The 18,352-nt window shown below is 38.1% G+C and overlaps 1 protein-coding gene across 1 annotated transcript; it reads left to right on the forward strand.

The window, feature by feature from the left end:
• Positions 1-959: 959 nt before the first annotated feature.
• Positions 960-17,094, forward strand: inka2 (inka box actin regulator 2). Its single transcript, XM_062998746.1, has 2 exons — positions 960-1,022; positions 15,988-17,094. Exons 1-2 carry the CDS (start codon positions 960-962, stop codon positions 17,092-17,094), a joined length of 1,170 nt encoding a protein of 389 aa, XP_062854816.1.
• Positions 17,095-18,352: the final 1,258 nt, after the last annotated feature.

Here is an 18,352-nt window from a genome sequence, read left to right on the forward strand (position 1 = left end):
ACTACAATGCAATGTCAAGATCAGTGTTTGAATTGTACTAACCAAATAGCTGTGTTTGCTGGGTTATAGGTGCATGTTTATTTTTTTACTTTAATTGTATTGTTTATTGTAGCTGTAAATGGATTTGGGATACAGTTTGTGTTTCTTCTCTTCTGTACATGATAAATAAAGTGATGTTTAGCAGGTTAGCAGTTTGCATAGCTAATCCACAGCGGCCAGGAGGAATGGCTTTTAGTTGTATGGGTGAAGGTCTATGAAAGCCTGAAGCTGCCAGTCCATCCAGTACAGGTTAGGAAAGCAGTAGGGAGCTGAACTATGTGTCCAAATTTGAGTGGACACGACTTCCCACATTTTTGATCCAATCAGAGCTGACCGCCTAGTTGCATTTACTTGCTGTGCGTACAGAAACAATAGGACAGTTCCATTGTTATACATGAACCCCTGCTGAAGAGTCCATTGATCATCTATTGAGTAGATTACGTTTGGTTTTGTACTCGGAGAACCGTTAGTTAAGCCCCTTTTAGGTGTGTCCTGTAGATTTAAACTGAAGTCTGAACACGTGGAGACAAATCACAGTGGTGGGTTTTTCCAACCAGACACTCTATAGACACGCAGTACCAAACTGGAGTCTGACTTTACAGAGAGAAGAGAACCTTTGAGAGCTGATAATGCAACACCACTGGAAACCCTTATACGAGGAAAGATGTCAGTAAATCCAGAACACCGAGCTTTAACATTTGCTAAAACAAAGCGCAGTTTGTTACGATGATTTAAGTCGTGCTAAATATCGAACTGAATAACTTTCACTTTTTTTGGGTTGCTGAAAGAAAACGCTGTGGAACCGCAAAAGAAGACACATACACACACATCAGTGTTTATCACACAGTACATCTGGACTTAGTGACTGCTTAGGAACACTGTGTGTATTCTGCGTCCACTTGTTATTAACATTTTCCACGATGGACCGTGCAACTGAGCGCAAGGAAATGGACACTTGCCTTAAACGTTTAAAACAGGAGTTGGTAAGAATTTTGTCTTTATTAATTTCACATTTATTTTAGGTCTCGTTGTTTCTTTCTGTACTTACTTTGGTTTATAGTATTATGACACAATCTGGTATACAAATGTATATTCCGCATTCAATCGTTTTCATTAGTGCCTTATCCTGATCAGGGTCGAGGTGGGCGCTGGGTGCATAGAAGAAATGCAAACTGGACAGAACGCCAATCCATCATATGGCAATACCGATTTACCCATTCACTCAACTTACACCCAGCAAAGATTTCAAGTACTTAATCCATATACAGGTCCTTCTCAAAAAATTAGCATATTGTGATAAAGTTCATTATTTTCCATAATGTAATGATAAAAATTAAACTTTCATATATTTTAGATTCATTGCATACCAACTGAAATATTTCAGGTCTTTTATTGTTTTAATACTGATGATTTTGGCATACAGCTCATGAAAACCCAAAATTCCTATCTCAAAAAATTAGCATATCATGAAAAGGTTCTCTAAACGAGCTATTAACCTAATCATCTGAATCAACGAATTAACTCTAAACACCTGCAAAAGATTCCTGAGGCTTTTAAAAACTCCCAGCCTGGTTCATTACTCAAAACTGCAATCATGGGTAAGACTGCCGACCTGACTGCTGTCCAGAAGGCCATCATTGACACCCTCAAGCAAGAGGGTAAGACACAGAAAGAAATTTCTGAACGAATAGGCTGTTCCCAGAGTGCTGTATCAAGGCACCTCAGTGGGAAGTCTGTGGGAAGGAAAAAGTGTGGCAGAAAACGCTGCACAACGAGAAGAGGTGACCGGACCCTGAGGAAGATTGTGGAGAAGGGCCGATTCCAGACCTTGGGGGACCTGCGCAAGCAGTGGACTGAGTCTGGAGTAGAAACATCCAGAGCCACCGTGCACAGGCGTGTGCAGGAAATGGGCTACAGGTGCCGCATTCCCCAGGTCAAGCCACTTTTGAACCAGAAACAGCGGCAGAAGCGCCTGACCTGGGCTACAGAGAAGCAGCACTGGACTGTTGCTCAGTGGTCCAAAGTACTGTTTTCGGAAATCAAGGTGCCAGAGTCTGGAGGAAGACTGGGGAGAAGGAAATGCCAAAATGCCTGAAGTCCAGTGTCAAGTACCCACAGTCAGTGATGGTCTGGGGTGCCATGTCAGCTGCTGGTGTTGGTCCACTGTGTTTTATCAAGGGCAGGGTCAATGCAGCTAGCTATCAGGAGATTTTGGAGCACTTCATGCTTCCATCTGCTGAAAAGCTTTATGGAGATGAAGATTTCATTTTTCAGCACGACCTGGCACCTGCTCACAGTGCCAAAACCACTGGTGAATGGTTTACTGACCATGGTATTACTGTGCTCAATTGGCCTGCCAACTCTCCTGACCTGAACCCCATAGAGAATCTGTGGGATATTGTGAAGAGAAAGTTGAGAGACACAAGACCCAACACTCTGGATGAGCTTAAGGCCGCTATCGAAGCATCCTGGGCCTCCATAACACCTCAGCAGTGCCACAGGCTGATTGCCTCCATGCCACGCCGCATTGAAGCAGTCATTTCTGCAAAAGGATTCCCGACCAAGTATTGAGTGCATAACTGAACATAATTATTTGAAGGTTGACTTTTTTTTTATTAAAAACACTTTTCTTTTATTGGTCGGATGAAATATGCTAATTTTTTTAGATAGGAATTTTGGGTTTTCATGAGCTGTATGCCAAAATCATCAGTATTAAAACAATAAAATACCTGAAATATTTCAGTTGGTGTGCAATGAATCTAAAATATATGAAAGTTTAATTTTTATCATTACATTATGGAAAATAATGAACTTTATCACAATATGCTAATTTTTTGAGAAGGACCTGTACAGGCATCATGATTTGGAAGGAAATAAGAAATCGAAGAAAATGCCATACTTTTTTACTGACAATGACAGAAGATAGGATATTACGGCATTTATTAAAAAAAAAACATACTTGTAAAAAAACGGAAGAACATGCCAAACTCTTTACTGACAGGAGATAGGATTTGAATTTGGGTCCCAAGAACCCTGGAACTATACAGCCCTCACATTTCTTGCATGCATGATTTACATGAGAAACATCTAAACACTTGCCAGTAGTTGGTTAAATGTTGTATTTATTTGCATAGGTATATATACATGCATACAAACATACATAGATACACAGTATATACAAGGACGGATTAAGGATAGTCTGGGCCCCTGGGCAAAAAGCAAAAGCATGGCTAGGGCCCCCAAAAGCATGGCTAGGGCCCAAAAGCATGGCTAGGGGCCCCAAAAGCATGGCTAGGGGCCCCAAAAGCATGGCTAGGGCCCCCAAGAGGCCCTGGGGTCAAAGTCCCTAATAGTCAGAGGATCCTTAAAATGGAGGGCCCTCGGAAATAAAAATATATTGTATCATAAATGTTAATAGGCATCGCAAAATGTTTTGGGCCAGGGCCCCCCCGGGGCCCTCTGACCTCAAGGGCCCCTGGGCGCTGGCCCCACTGGCCCGGTCAGTAATCCAGCCATGAGTATATATCTTAAAAAATATCTTATATAGTTGCAGACTGCTTTGTTTTTCAGTCTTAACAAAGTGAATAGATGTGTGCACTTTGGGCCCAGTAATAGTCTAATTGGCAGCTGCGCGTCCAGATGTGTCACGTGGTAAACAGGAGATTTCAAATCAACTGAGCTGATTGGCTAATTGTTCTTTCTTACTTGTCACAGCACCTCTCTTTGATCGTGGTACACATTTGTTGCCATAAGCTACTAATAAAAACATACCTTGTGCGTATAAAAAGTTTATATACATTTGTAAGAGTCAGTAGCAGTCTTGGGATTTTATTGAATTATGCAATTCTGACAGAATTCTGCAAGTTCTTGTTTTGGTTTAAAAACATGCAATTTTTAAATATACATACAACAATTTATTTAATAAATTTTTATAATATTAAACTTATTATCATTACTGACTTGATGATCCTGACTTTTCTGTGCTTGGGATTGATGCTGTCTGTTTTTACTGTGTCTGTGCCCATTACTGTTTTCTTTGGGTAATTTGGTGTCAGGTCCAAGGTGTATTTTTACCCTGCTCCAAATTATTTCATGTAGACTTATGACTGATGTCAATAGAATATCACTGCTTTTCTACCAAATCTTTAAAAATGTGCATTCTAAATAGGATGTGATTTGGGGCATACAGGTAGTCTAACAATTGAAAATTCATAAGAAATTGAACCACTGCATCAACAGCACAGTGGTATAACACAGAGCTGGTACTGCACAGCTTATGCAATACTGCTTTGATCCCACCTCCAATTACTGTCTATATGGCATGTTCTTTTAGCATCTTCTGCATTGGTTTTCTTGTTGCATTGGAATTTAACTTTACTTTCCCATAAAATATACCAGTAAGTGGCATGGCAACTAAACTGCCCTAGGTGTAAGTAAATGTGAATACAACGTTTTATTCTGAAACTGATCTAATTATATTTCATATAACTTCTACATAGCTTACTATTAAGGACAACTGAGGTGATAGTGTAGGAAAGAGAGCGCAGTTTATTATAACTTTATTAATATGCTTATTAAGCTTTTTCATGTTTAATGTGAGTAATGATGGAAAAAGTAAAGTAGGCCTATGCAGTGTGTATTGTTAAGGGTCTGAAGACTTTATTGTGGGGGTGGTGGCTCGCGAGAATAAAGTGAAACAAAGGCTGGCTTTGTGGTCCAGAGCTTCCTTAAACAGAGTTCGGCTTAAAGCCCTGATACGTCTGACTCTACCAGGCGCCTGAGTCTAAAACGCCCCAAGCATATCAACAAAGCTAAAATGCTGTGCAAAATAGAGTATACACTAAGAAGTGAGGCAACACTCTAGTTTGGCTGTTTGGGAGTTGCACTTAATTGTTCTGAATTACAGCTAGACATCTACTGTCAAAGCACTTTATGAAAATGACGTTGTATAAATGGTGTGTTGAAAAAACCTGCAGAACGAGAGAAGTTTAGATTGGTACTACATGTGCAGTGTCTGCTAAGTTTTATGACATAGTCTTACTAGCTAAGACATCTCTCTTCAAGCAAGTATTGCAAATTTCTTGCTTTGTGATGTTAATGTAACACATTTAGGCTGTATAGTATTTTAAAGGTCTGTAACTTGTCAGCTAACATTACATGTGTTAACAGCATAAAATTGCTTATTTGACTGGTTCAGAAAATACATAAAATATGATTCAATACAAATTATGCATTTTAGGCTAGTATCAGTCCCAGTACCAACATTCAGTATCAGATTAGGCCATGTCTAGATCAGTATGTAATTCAGTTAACCAAAACTACATGTGTAGTTTGTGATTTACCAAGGAACGGCTTACTGTTAATCTTTGTGGATGTGCTTTCTCAAAAGACCATAACAGCTAATGACAGCTCTGAGCACAAGATACTGGGGGTTGATGTGCCTGTCACTGCATGCTGGACTTTATATTAATAACAAAGTTGTTGCATAACTGCTTTTGTTTTTTATTTGCTTTACCTGGCAAAATGCTTATACAAATGACAGTATACATTGTGGAGTGGCCAAAATCAATTTTAAGTCTTTTACTAATCATCACTCTTTTGTTGAGTCTAGGAACAGAGTTTACCCTTTAAAAGTGCTTTAGTAAACGCTATCATTACTGGCGCTTTTCATCACAGTTCCCTTTAGCCTGCAGGGATGATGAGCGTGTTTCAGACACGTCTTTGTACTCCAATTGTGATGCAATTTCAGGTTCATAAGAAATACTTCAACTTGTTATAACAACTCACCAGTGTATACACTGGCAACATTCTGTTAACCATTTCAGCTAAAATGCTTGTGTTATATGACACAAGAGAAAGTAATGGCCAAAAGTATGTGGACACCTGACTGTGATCTAATTACAAAACCATGAGCATTATTATGGATTTTCTTATGTCCTCCTCTTGTCTGTGTGGGTTGAAGTGAAGCCCTGCCAAGGCTTTATTCCTGCCTTGATGCTGGACCTACTGTGACACTAAGCAAGATGAAGCAGTTAGTAAAAATAAAAGATTACGTTTAAAAGCACTCTAAACATGGGATAAATGTATTTTCCAGAAACTGTTTTGAACCTAATTTAGAATGTAGACACACTTCTTTGGCAGTGCTACTTTCTTGTATAAAAAGAAAAAACAGACTGATTGCACCCATAACAAGGCATTCATAAAGAAAACAGCCAGTGCATTCAGAAATTACCATTCACATTTACTAGTGATTTATTCAGTATTCATCATGTGGATGAATACTCTCTTTTCATGACTGAACAACCTTTACTTACCATTCCCGAAGGCACTGTAATTATCATTAAGAAGAAGTGATCAATACATCTGCTGATTTATTCACCCACTGATGAACTCAGTGATGATAGACAGGCCATACCTGAAGATCTGTGTGTTCCCTGTTCACGCCACATGCACCAACAGGGTGTAGACAAATACAAAGTGAATTCACACTTCAGCAGTGTGTGTGCATGGTGCTGACTAGCAGATGTGAGATTACCTTAGGGACGTTACTCACAGCCTGTCATGATTGAGTTGTTACAGTGACGTATGCCAATTCCTATGTGTCTGGGCTCATCCTGAAGAAGCACACAGGAGGCCTGGGTGTTGATGGGATATCACAGTTACGCAAAGCAAATGGACTGTGTTCTAATTAAATTTCATTTCTGCAGAGCTACAGTCTGCTGAGCAGCCGATTGCTGAATATTTATTACAACATTTTCTCTTTTACAAGATCAGACTGATATTAGCAAATCACTTGTGCTATTTGTTCATTCTGGACTAAGATCCCAAAAGATTCTGGACTAAGATCATGTGATATTCTGCCTTTATCAAACTGTTCTTTGTGGTGCACAAAATAACTACTCCAAAACCATAAGTTGCCAATGATATTTCTTGAAAGGATACATCAATTTCTTTCTGTCTTGCATTTGGCAGTTCTTCAAAAATGTTAATTAAAGTAAATGCCTTTCAAGAAATGAAAAAGCCAAATTAAGCTTACTAAAAACAGGTCACTATTTTTGTACCCCTAAAATTTCTAATTAACAATGTCACTGAATTATTTTTTTTATTTTTATTTCACTTTATAACTTCACCTATTTACATTAATCAGTTTGGCAAACAGTTTTATTTAAAGCAGCTTAGGTTTTACTTATAGGGTTTAGGGCAATTATCTCGCTTGGCAGCTTGGCGATGGTAGGGCTTAGATCTACATACTACTAATAAATAAACCACTACCTTAACCTCTAATTCACCAGTGCCCCACACTGTTCCTGATGGTTTATATACCCTTACCATTTATTCATTATTTTCTCTTGCACTGGGATATAAATGTACGGAGCCCCTTAGGGGTCACTAAGGAAAAAAATATGTGAAGAGCAAAATCCGTACCCTCGGTTTAGTAATCCGTACCCTCGGTTTAGTAATCCGTACCCTCGGTTTAGTAATCCGTACCCTCGGTTTAGTAATCCGTACGCACGGTTTAGTAATCCGTACGCACGGTTTAGTAATCCGTACCCTCGGTTTAGTAATCCGTACCCTCGGTTTAGTAAACCGTACCCTCGGTTTAGTAATCCGTACCCTCGGTTTGGTAATCCGTACCCTCGGTTTGGTAATCCGTACCCTCGGTTTAGTAAACCCGCGAGACATCCCCAACCGGCCCGCATGAGGTTCGTGGCAATTAAAAATTAGATGTAATAGTCTCAAAATCACAAGATGCGTACTCGTGTTATTTATGATTGTGTGGGTGGCATTTGATAAGATTTTGAATTGACTTTTTAATAAGGTTGCTATCCCATCACCCCAGATTACTACAGTAAAAATGTCTGAAATGTATTCCATTAATAAAAGAGTTAATGCTCTTAAAGAAAAAAGTGGAGTGCTTTGATATCAATTTGATTTGCTTATTTTATTAGACCTTTCAAAGTGGTCTATAACAATTCCACTTGTTTTAATGGAATTTTAAAATTATCCATTTGCATAATTTTACCATGTTATGTGCTTTTGTTGCCAATATATATATATATATATATATATATATATATATATATATATATATATATATATACACACAGGGGTTGGACAAAATAACTGAAACACCTGTCATTTTAGTGTGGGAGGTTTCATGGCTAAATTGGACCAGTCTGGTGGCCAATCTTCATTAATTGCACATTGCACCAGTAAGAGCAGAGTGTGAAGGTTCAATTAGCAGGGTAAGAGCACAGTTTTGCTCAAAATATTGCAATGCACACAACATTATGGGTGACATACCAGAGTTCAAAAGAGGACAAATTGTTGGTGCACGTCTTGCTGGCGCATCTGTGACCAAGACAGCAAGTCTTTGTGATGTATCAAGAGCCACGGTATCCAGGGTAATGTCAGCATACCACCAAGAAGGACAAACCACATCCAACAGGATTAACTGTGGACGCAAGAGGAAGCTGTCTGAAAGGGATGTTCGGGTGCTAACCCGGATTGTATCCAAAAAACATAAAACCACGGCTGCCCAGATCACGGCAGAATTAAATGTGCACCTCAACTCTCCTGTTTCCACCAGAACTGTCCGTCGGGAGCTCCACAGGGTCAATATACACGGCCGGGCTGCTATAGCCAAACCTTTGGTCACTCGTGCCAATGCCAAACGTCGGTTTCAATGGTGCAAGGAGCGCAAATCTTGGGCTGTGGACAATGTGAAACATGTATTGTTCTCTGATGAGTCCACCTTTACTGTTTTCCCCACATCCGGGAGAGTTACGGTGTGGAGAAGCCCCAAAGAAGCGTACCACCCAGACTGTTGCATGCCCAGAGTGAAGCATGGGGGTGGATCAGTGATGGTTTGGGCTGCCATATCATGGCATTCCCTTGGCCCAATACTTGTGCTAGATGGGCGCGTCACTGCCAAGGACTACCGAACCATTCTGGAGGACCATGTGCATCCAATGGTTCAAACATTGTATCCTGAAGGCGGTGCCGTGTATCAGGATGACAATGCACCAATACACACAGCAAGACTGGTGAAAGATTGGTTTGATGAACATGAAAGTGAAGTTGAACATCTCCCATGGCCTGCACAGTCACCAGATCTAAATATTATTGAGCCACTTTGGGGTGTTTTGGAGAAGCGAGTCAGGAAACGTTTTCCTCCACCAGCATCACGTAGTGACCTGGCCACTATCCTGCAAGAAGAATGGCTTAAAATCCCTCTGACCACTGTGCAGGACTTGTATTTGTCATTTCCAAGACGAATTGACGCTGTATTGGCCGCAAAAGGAGGCCCTACACCATACTAATAAATTATTGTGGTCTAAAACCAGGTGTTTCAGTTATTTTGTCCAACCCCTATATATACTGTATATATATATAATTATATGTAAGATATAGTATATTAAGCTGTAAAAAGATGCTTTATCCTCTTCAATTCTTCGCAACTTTATTACCGTAAAACGGGGTTTAGGCGCACAGTAAAACTTGTAGCGCAGATAGCGTGACCGCGGACGGACTTCAAACTAAGAGTACAGTTTACAAATCCGACAAAATGTGTTGGCCACTTTTTAGGCAATAGCTAGCATCTGAGATGTTGATATCCCCTGTAGGAGCAACAATTAAGAAAATTAAAACAACTGTAATTGACTTGCCTGAAAGAAAACACAGTGTGACCTGCAGCAAGATTTGGTGGCAGCAGGCGCCGTGGTTTCAGTTTGCACAGTAAGGCGCATGCTAAATCCTGAGGGACTTCAAGATGTACACCTCTACTGATCCAAAAGCACAATAAAAGTTGGCTCCAATATGCTAAAACCATATTAATCCACAGAAGGTTTTGGAATTCTGTTCTATGAAGTGAACTGGAACTTATTAGGCCTGTGGATCAACAGTATGTCTGGATAAGGAAGAATGAAGCATATGCTGAGAACAGTGGTACATGATCTGTGATGTTTAAGAGCTCATTTTTAGGTCAAGAGGCATTGAGAACCTTGGTAGTACACGTTGAATAATGGACCTTCTAATGTACTGTGAGATTTTAAATGAAAAACTGTCTGCCTCTGCCATTAAGCAAAAATCGAGTGGTGGGTAGATAAAATGGTTTGATGACCATAAAAATCAATATTTTGTCATCACAGTCTCCTGACCTAAACCCCATTAAAAACCTTTTAGATAAGTAGGATTGGTAATATCAGGAAAGGATAAATCTATATCAAGGATTACATTGAAATTGTAAATTTGTTAGGCATTGTAAAAAAAAAAAAAAAAAGACAAAGAAAAAGTTCTGTTTTTGCATATGTCACACATACAGTGGGGGAAATAAGTATTTGATCCCCTGCTGATTTTGTAAGTTTACCCCCTTACAAAGACTTGAACAGTCTATAATTTTTATGGAAGGTTTATTTTAACAGAGAGAGACAGAATATCAACAAAAAATCCAGAAAAAAAACATTAAATAAAAGTTATAAATTAATTTGTATTTAATTAAGGGAAATAAGTATTTGATGCCCTACCAACCAGCAAGAATTCTGACCCCCATGAGGCACACAAATTAGTCCTGTCCCTGTATAAAAGACTCCTGTCACAGAATCAGTTTCTTCCGTTCAAATCTCTCGACCACCATGGGCAAGACCAAAGAGCTATCAAAGGACGTCAGGGACAAGATTGTAGACCTGCACAAGGCTGGAATGGGCTACAAGACCATCAGCAAGAAGCTTGGTGAGAAAGAGACCACCGGTCTGTGGGGGTCAGAATTCTTGCTGGTTGGTAGGGGATCAAATACTTATTTCCCTTAATTAAATACAAATTAATTTATAACTTTTATTTAATGTTTTTTTTCTGGATTTTTTGTTGATATTCTGTCACTCTCTGTTAAAACAAACCTTCAATAAAAATTATAGACTGTTGTCTTTGTAAGGGGGTAAACTTACAAAATCAGCAGGGGATCAAATACTTGTTTCCCCCACTGTATATATTTAAGATCATCAACACATTTATTGATTTTATTTATTGAAGGAAAAATGCTGTTTAGCCCTACTTGGCCCTATGTGGAAAAGTTGTTACTACCCCTTAGCAACCAGTTATCAAATTCAATTTACAATGGGGTTCAATTTTACTAAGCACACACATGCAGATCTGTTATATGTATATGAACATCACCTAAATAGAAAGGGTTACAAAGCCATAGCTAAGGTTCTGGGACTCCAGCAAACCCCCGTGAGAACAATTATCCACAAATGGAAAAAACTGGGACAGTGTTGAACATTCCCTTCCTCTTCTGTGGGCTGATGAGTCAAAGATGGAACTTTTTGGAGGACATGGGTCTTGTTACAAGTGACATCAAGCTAACACCACATTCAACTATTAAGTATTATACCTACAATGAAACATGGAAGTGGTAGTGTGATGGCCCGGGGCTGCTTTGCATCCACAGAACTTGTATGTTTTGTCATAATTCATGGATTAATAAATTCTGCTATCTGCCCGCCAGTTTGTGACCTAAAGCTCAAGTGCAGTTGGGGTAGGCAGCAGGACAGTAACCCGAAGCACTCAAGAAAGCCCACCTCTGAATGGTTCAAATGAAACAAAGTTAAGGTTTTGGAGAGAGTGGACTGTTAAGGGCTGCACAGCTGGTAGAATGGGTGGTGTACAGTAACATGGTTTTAAGGTTTATTTTGAAATAATGCAACAATACATAGTTTAATAGTGAGACCCCACTACTCAGTCAATAATTCACTTTTTTATTTGTTTGCTACTAATTGATGCTACTAACTTATTACCTGAAAATGTTGTAATACTAATAGATTTACAATTTGAAGAGACATCATTAAAAGAAATCTGATAACTGACTGACTGGGTTTTCTCAGATTAGATTACTAAAGTACATATTAACCAGGTGATCATTTTAATCCCAAACTGTGATTTCTTGCAGTTATCAAATAATTCTGTACTCTGTGTTATCTTATCCACTGGATAGTAAATACAAAATGTAAAAAGACGCATAAAGGCAAGTGAACACTAAACCACCAATTAGTGCAGTATTTTTACTTAGTTCTGATTATTTAAAACATTTCTCAATGTAACCCATTCATTTTGAATTCTCTCTATGTTCTTCTGACATTTTTACACAAAGAAGTTTTTCTCCACATCTCTTGCATCACTGACTCACAGACGTAATTTTGATGACTTTAGATACTGTTTCCCTGCATGACCTCTAAAAGCACATACCCACATTCATATTTAATGAACTGCTCAAAATAAAACAGCTATTCACAGCTCTTCAGTAGATGGATGTGAACATCCTTTACTGCAAACTGACAACTTGCTTCTACCTTATTTACTTTCTTCTTTTAATATACAGCTAAAGTGCTATTATATATGTACTAAAAATTAAAATGGGGAAGTTAGACACATGAGTTAGTATTTTGTTTAAATATTATACAATTATAAAATATATTATTAAATTATACAATTTAAACAGCAGCTTTGAAAAATATAGAAGTAAATGTACAGTATGATAAAGCAGAATGGTAAAGTAGATGAGATTTTTAGGATAAAACATCGCTTCTAAAATAAGATTTGAAGCAATCCGTTTTGCTTTAGTTCTGATCGTCCCCAAAATTTTGTTTGCTTTTGCACATTATCTAAAGCAAGAATGTAGAAGTAATTACTGACATTAGTGTAGGTTAAAATTGTGGAAGAACATTTGAAGCTTAAATTTAAATCTCTGGTAGTAAATGAGCAAACGTTACATAAAATTATTATTATTATTATTATCAACTTATTTATATTATTTTTTATGTTTTACAACTGCTTTATCCTGGTCAGGGTCATGGTTGGTCCATTTTTCTCAGAATTAGGGAGCACAATGCAGTAGCACACCCTGGACAGGACGCTATCCATTTTTGGGCCACAGCCCTCCCCGACATTGCCAATCATGGCTGTATGTAGATGTCTGACTTTTTGACAGTTGGGGGATTGGTACCCTGGATCCCAGTAGCAGTGGGATAGCACAAGTATTGACACATCTATTTTTATGAAATTGTAGAAAGCCCTACTGTATTATGATTTTGGAGTACTTTTAATATTTAGTAACAAATAATATTAAAAACTTTGATACTTCTGCTTCAGTAGAATCACTCAGTCATTTTTACTATTGCTTCATTTATTATATAGGCATTTTTTCTTTTACTGTATGAGTAGTAAGTACTTTATACAACTATGATATCCATCATGTCACCTAGCAGACTTAATAACTCAAAAGAAACCAGTATTGGAATGTTCTAAATATATTTTTGTTCACAGTGATATATTAGGTTTGCAATTAGAACTGACAGTTCTGACACATACACCAGACAAATGCATTCTGAATAAAACACACAAGGCAGTTTCTCATATATTTAGTTAATCTTTCCCTTAAAATCGCTTTAAGATTATTTACTTTATATAAATCACTGGATGAGGATCGTCATGGATACACACACACACACACACAATGACAAATCCACTTCCTCTTACATAAGTCAATTAATTATGAGCTAATCCAGGTATGACTCCAAGACAAGCACTTTTTCCTTTAAAACCTAACCCCCACCATACCCTCTAGAATATCCTGGGGTAAAAAAATCAGTGTGACGCAATCATTGTATGGTCACCTGATTGGCTACCAGATAGATCCACACTAGAAAGCCAGAGGAGAGAGCAGGAAAGCAAAGAAAGAGAGGCGTAAAGAAGGGAGTGAGAGGGAGCACACTGGAGAATGGTAAGATGGTCAGGCTTGTTTTTGGAGTAATAATTTAAATAACTATGCTAGTGCAATGATAAAAGTAGCAGATATAGCACTAAAAGCATGCTGGTTGTCTTTAGATGTCCTAGTGATGTTTAAATAATTGTTGATAGAACCCCACAAAGTTGAATCAGTTCATTTGTATCCAGATGAATTGATTCAACTTTGTGGGATTGTATACCTGAATTATGAAGCATGCATCAAGATATCCTTAACAGCAGTGAGTTTTCCTAGCCCATATGCTAATTGATAAATTAACTATTAGGAAAACACACTGATCGGGCTTGATTTATTGTGAGATGTCCGCAGTAGCATGGTAAACTTTGAGTAAGAAAGATTTTTTTCATAAGCATCTAAATCCTGGAAATACAAAGCAACGATACTATTTTCCAGCCAAGGTTACTGTACAGGATCGTACTGGTTCCACTGAGCTCAGGCTGATAACATTTATTGATCTGTAATCCGAGTGATGCAGGGTCCTTTTACAGGAAGCACTGTTAATGGATATACATTACAGGAAAGAGCTGATTGAATGTGGAAGCAAAATGCTGCATTGAATGAATTTTAAAAGACATTTTCCTGCTGTTAAATACCTTAGAGTTTTTTGTGCAAAGAAATGCAAAGAAGTGCAAAGAAATTACTTTTTAATGTTTTAGCTGTCACACTGGATTGCATTTATTTGTAAATATAAACAAATCTGTAATGTGTTGCCATTCCCATTTTTAAAACCACTCAAAATAAGATGGGACAGGAGCAAACATCTCATAAATATTATTTATATATTATTCAAGCTTCAGCATTCTAACACATTCCAAAATAAGCAGGTGACTTATCTATATACCAAGGGCTTCTACCAAAAGATCAGTCTTTGCAAGGACATATGGGCCATGGCTCAACACTTGGTGCCAAACTCTTTCACCAACTACCTAACATTATCTTGCACAATAACCCATAATGCTACTGTGATACATATAGTCACACATGATTGGGAGTACTTCAGAAGTGATCTCAGCAGTGTTGAGCTTGCGTAATGAACCAAGTTTTTTGAAAATATGCTGGGTCCAATATTTACATACAACCTATTGTAAATAATTAAAATTAAAACTTACTGACTTACTTTCGCATCTTGGCAAAGACCACTGTTCCATGTACTTGGCATGGTCAAACTATTCTTATTTAGATGGGCACAAAGATGTCACTAGCTGTATATATTTATAAATACAAAATAATAGGAAGTCATGCAACAAAGTTATATGGCCATTTAAAACCTTCTCTATTAACAAATAAAAAATCTAACCATGTATATTTTGGACCCAGCAAATTTTCAGGTCTTATTTTCAGAAAAATCTATATAATCCTAGAACATTTTGAGTTGTAGGCACTGTAGGAACAAAGATGAATGAGATGCAATCCAGTGATGCTATAACTGTTGCACCTGCTGTTTTCAGGACGTCCTCTTTTGACCTACACTACACTTCCTTACAATATTTGTGTATTGCTTTTTTCAGCTGACTGCTGCAACCTAATAGAACATAAAGCTTAAGCAGCTGACTGATTTAGTTCATAACTGAACACACACACACACACGTTGATGCTATCATAGTAAAGGCGTGAATAGAGTATTTCTTAGAACACAAGCCATGTGGAGATACAGTTACATGATAACAGAGTGTAATAGAGATGTACAGGTAACAGATGTGAAACCCTCTTCGAACATGGCTACATTTTCCAGGTTGTATTTTTTCCTCATTCTTGGCATGACATGATGCTTGGGTGAGATTAATGCCTGTTCAAGCCAAAAGGCCACACTCAGCTCATTTGTTCACTTTTAAATCAGATCCCTCAGGGGAAATCTGACACCACAGAATAGTGGCTCACCAACTACCTGGTTATTTCCCACCGTCCAAAAACATAGCAGAGATGGATTGGCTATTATTAATTTCCCCAAAAAATAATCCATAACAAAAACAACACAAAGGCTAAAATGATTCAACCCCCATTGCAAATTTGGTTTATTATCTTCAGCAGTTTGCAATAAACCAAACAAGAACAATTTAAATTGTGCAACACATATGTAATTTATAATGGCATAGTGATGGTGACTAAACTAAAACTAAATGCTGTTTTTCTTGTATTTTTTCCTTATTCAGACCTCCATGAAGGAGGCAGGAGATGGTCTCCAGACTCAGATGAACTCGATGATGGGAGCTCTGCAAGAGCTAAAACTCCTTAAAATGCAAACTGCTCTGGAACAACTGCAGATCTCTTGCAAAACTAGTCAGAATCAGCACTTTCACCAATCTCCTCACATATCCACAAGCTCAGATAAATTCCAGTTGGAGCATATCTCAAAGGAGTCCAGACCAATGGATACAAAAAAGTCAGAAAAGCCAAAGAATATCACTCGAGAATCAAGTTTGTCTCACTTGGAAGTCAAACCCACTATGTTTCTCACCAGCTCTCCAATAAAAAAACATAGCCTGGTACCACATTACGTACCTAGGAGGCATGATCCCAGAGGAACCCACCACAGAGGAAGTCTTAGCAATTCTGCATCTTTCTCCAGCTGTGAGGATGACAGCTTTTCTTCACGAGATGGCATTCGTATGTGTGACACTCCAAGCGGTTTAGCCTCAAGATCTTCATTTGAGGAGCATCCAGCTTCATTCAACTCACCAACAATAACTGATCTCCAGGGGTTTATGGATACACTTTCACGCGAGGGTCCCTCGATCGACAGTGATTTTTCTCAGTATGACACAGACGACTCCAGTGACTGGACATCATCTCTAATGAGTAACAGCCGAAACAGGCAGCCCTTGGTACTTGGAGACAGTGTCTTAGCTGATCTAGTTGGCAACTGGCTGGACTTACCTGATATGGAGAACCAGACATCTGGTGAGGAGGAAAGTTCAGGAAGGCTTTCTGAAGCATCCCAGCATTCTTTGCGCCTGAGCTGCTCTCAGGAGTTCTGCAGGCGAATTAATCTGACAACCAGCATTTTCAAAAAGGTCTTGCGCAGTGTGCGGCCAGATCGGGAGAAACTGCTGAAGGAGAGATCTGCATGGCAAGAGGATGATGAGGAAACACTCTTTAAAAGATCCAAAAATAAAAATAAAGGATCTAAAACAAAAGGAGGCTTCTACAGACCGTTTTGGATGAAAGGCAGTGGACTGAAAGGAAAAAACAGACCAAAGTCAGAAAATGAAAGTTTAAAAGGACCCATATTTGATTATAACTCTGCAGTCTGGGTGTGAGAGCTTTTGAGATACGCAGTTACAATCAGGTGCAAAAAATAGGAACATAGGAAGTATTAAAATTTTGAGAATTCTCAGGACCAACACTATTTGAAATGCGAAAAGGGGTAAAATATAAAAATAATGCTTGACATTTTTCCTAAATGCAGCCATGATACAATATATGCTGTAAATCAGATTAATTTAGTACTGTCTTGGGAGTTTAATGATGCAGAAATGTTTGGCATGATTTGAGATATAGAAAATGGGTTTTATAAACATGAAAAACCTTTAATAAACAGTTTACCATTTAACTGAGATTAGGATTGCTGAGATTTGTTGTTTAGATAAATCTTGTAGTGAATTTGTGATTCTCTGTACTTTAAAGAATTCTCCCTAAGTTTTTACAATGTCTACACTTCCACTACACTTTTGTTCATATCATGGCAGGCATTTCATGGTGTGCACCTACATCTGTAAAAATCGAGTGGCTTGATAGCTGCATGGAATGATTAAGTACTTTTATAAGAGTTTGATCTGTTAGGGACAACGAACTATGTTACAACTTGATTCTCACATTAATTAGAGCACATTGCTAACTGCACTGTTTTGCCACAACTAGTTTGATTTAGTATTAAAATGTATGCAAATGTATACACACAACACAAAATTGTATATGTCCTAAAATCAGTGTATCACTACTTCCTTTGTGTTACCATGCACTACTAGTAGGAGAAATAGCCTTTAACAGTTTGATTCTAAAGCAATCAAAAACCACTATAGTTGATGTCAGGTGGAAGCCAGTTAGCTTTATGTGTGATCTGAAAGGTAATCAGTTGAATCTAAACAACAAATATTCTAAGGTGCTGATCACTTATCCAAACCAGGCATTTTACAAGCGAAATTTTAATAATTTACTGGGTTTTATAAAAAAGTTAGATTTAATTTTAATGTGACAAAAGGTAAGATTTTGAAAGGGTATGGTGGTTTTCTATAAGTACTGTAGTTCAGGCATCATTTCAATTATCTGGTTAAGAGCCAGGCAATATCATCCAATATCAGTACCTCCAAAAAAAACCCTCCAAAAAAGCTATTACATATCATAAAGGAAGAGGTGTGTGGTCCATATCAATGGAAACGGGATGCCAAAAAAGGTCATATCCAACAAGTATCCACATACTTTTGCCGGTATAATGTATTTCTGATGCAACCAAGTTAGGAAATGTTAAAGCGGCTTTATAAAAAATAAAACACTTTAATATTAGTGGACAGTGCATGT

This window comes from Trichomycterus rosablanca, chromosome 7 (assembly GCF_030014385.1).
Source record: "Trichomycterus rosablanca isolate fTriRos1 chromosome 7, fTriRos1.hap1, whole genome shotgun sequence".
Taxonomy (NCBI): Eukaryota; Metazoa; Chordata; class Actinopteri; order Siluriformes; family Trichomycteridae; genus Trichomycterus; species Trichomycterus rosablanca.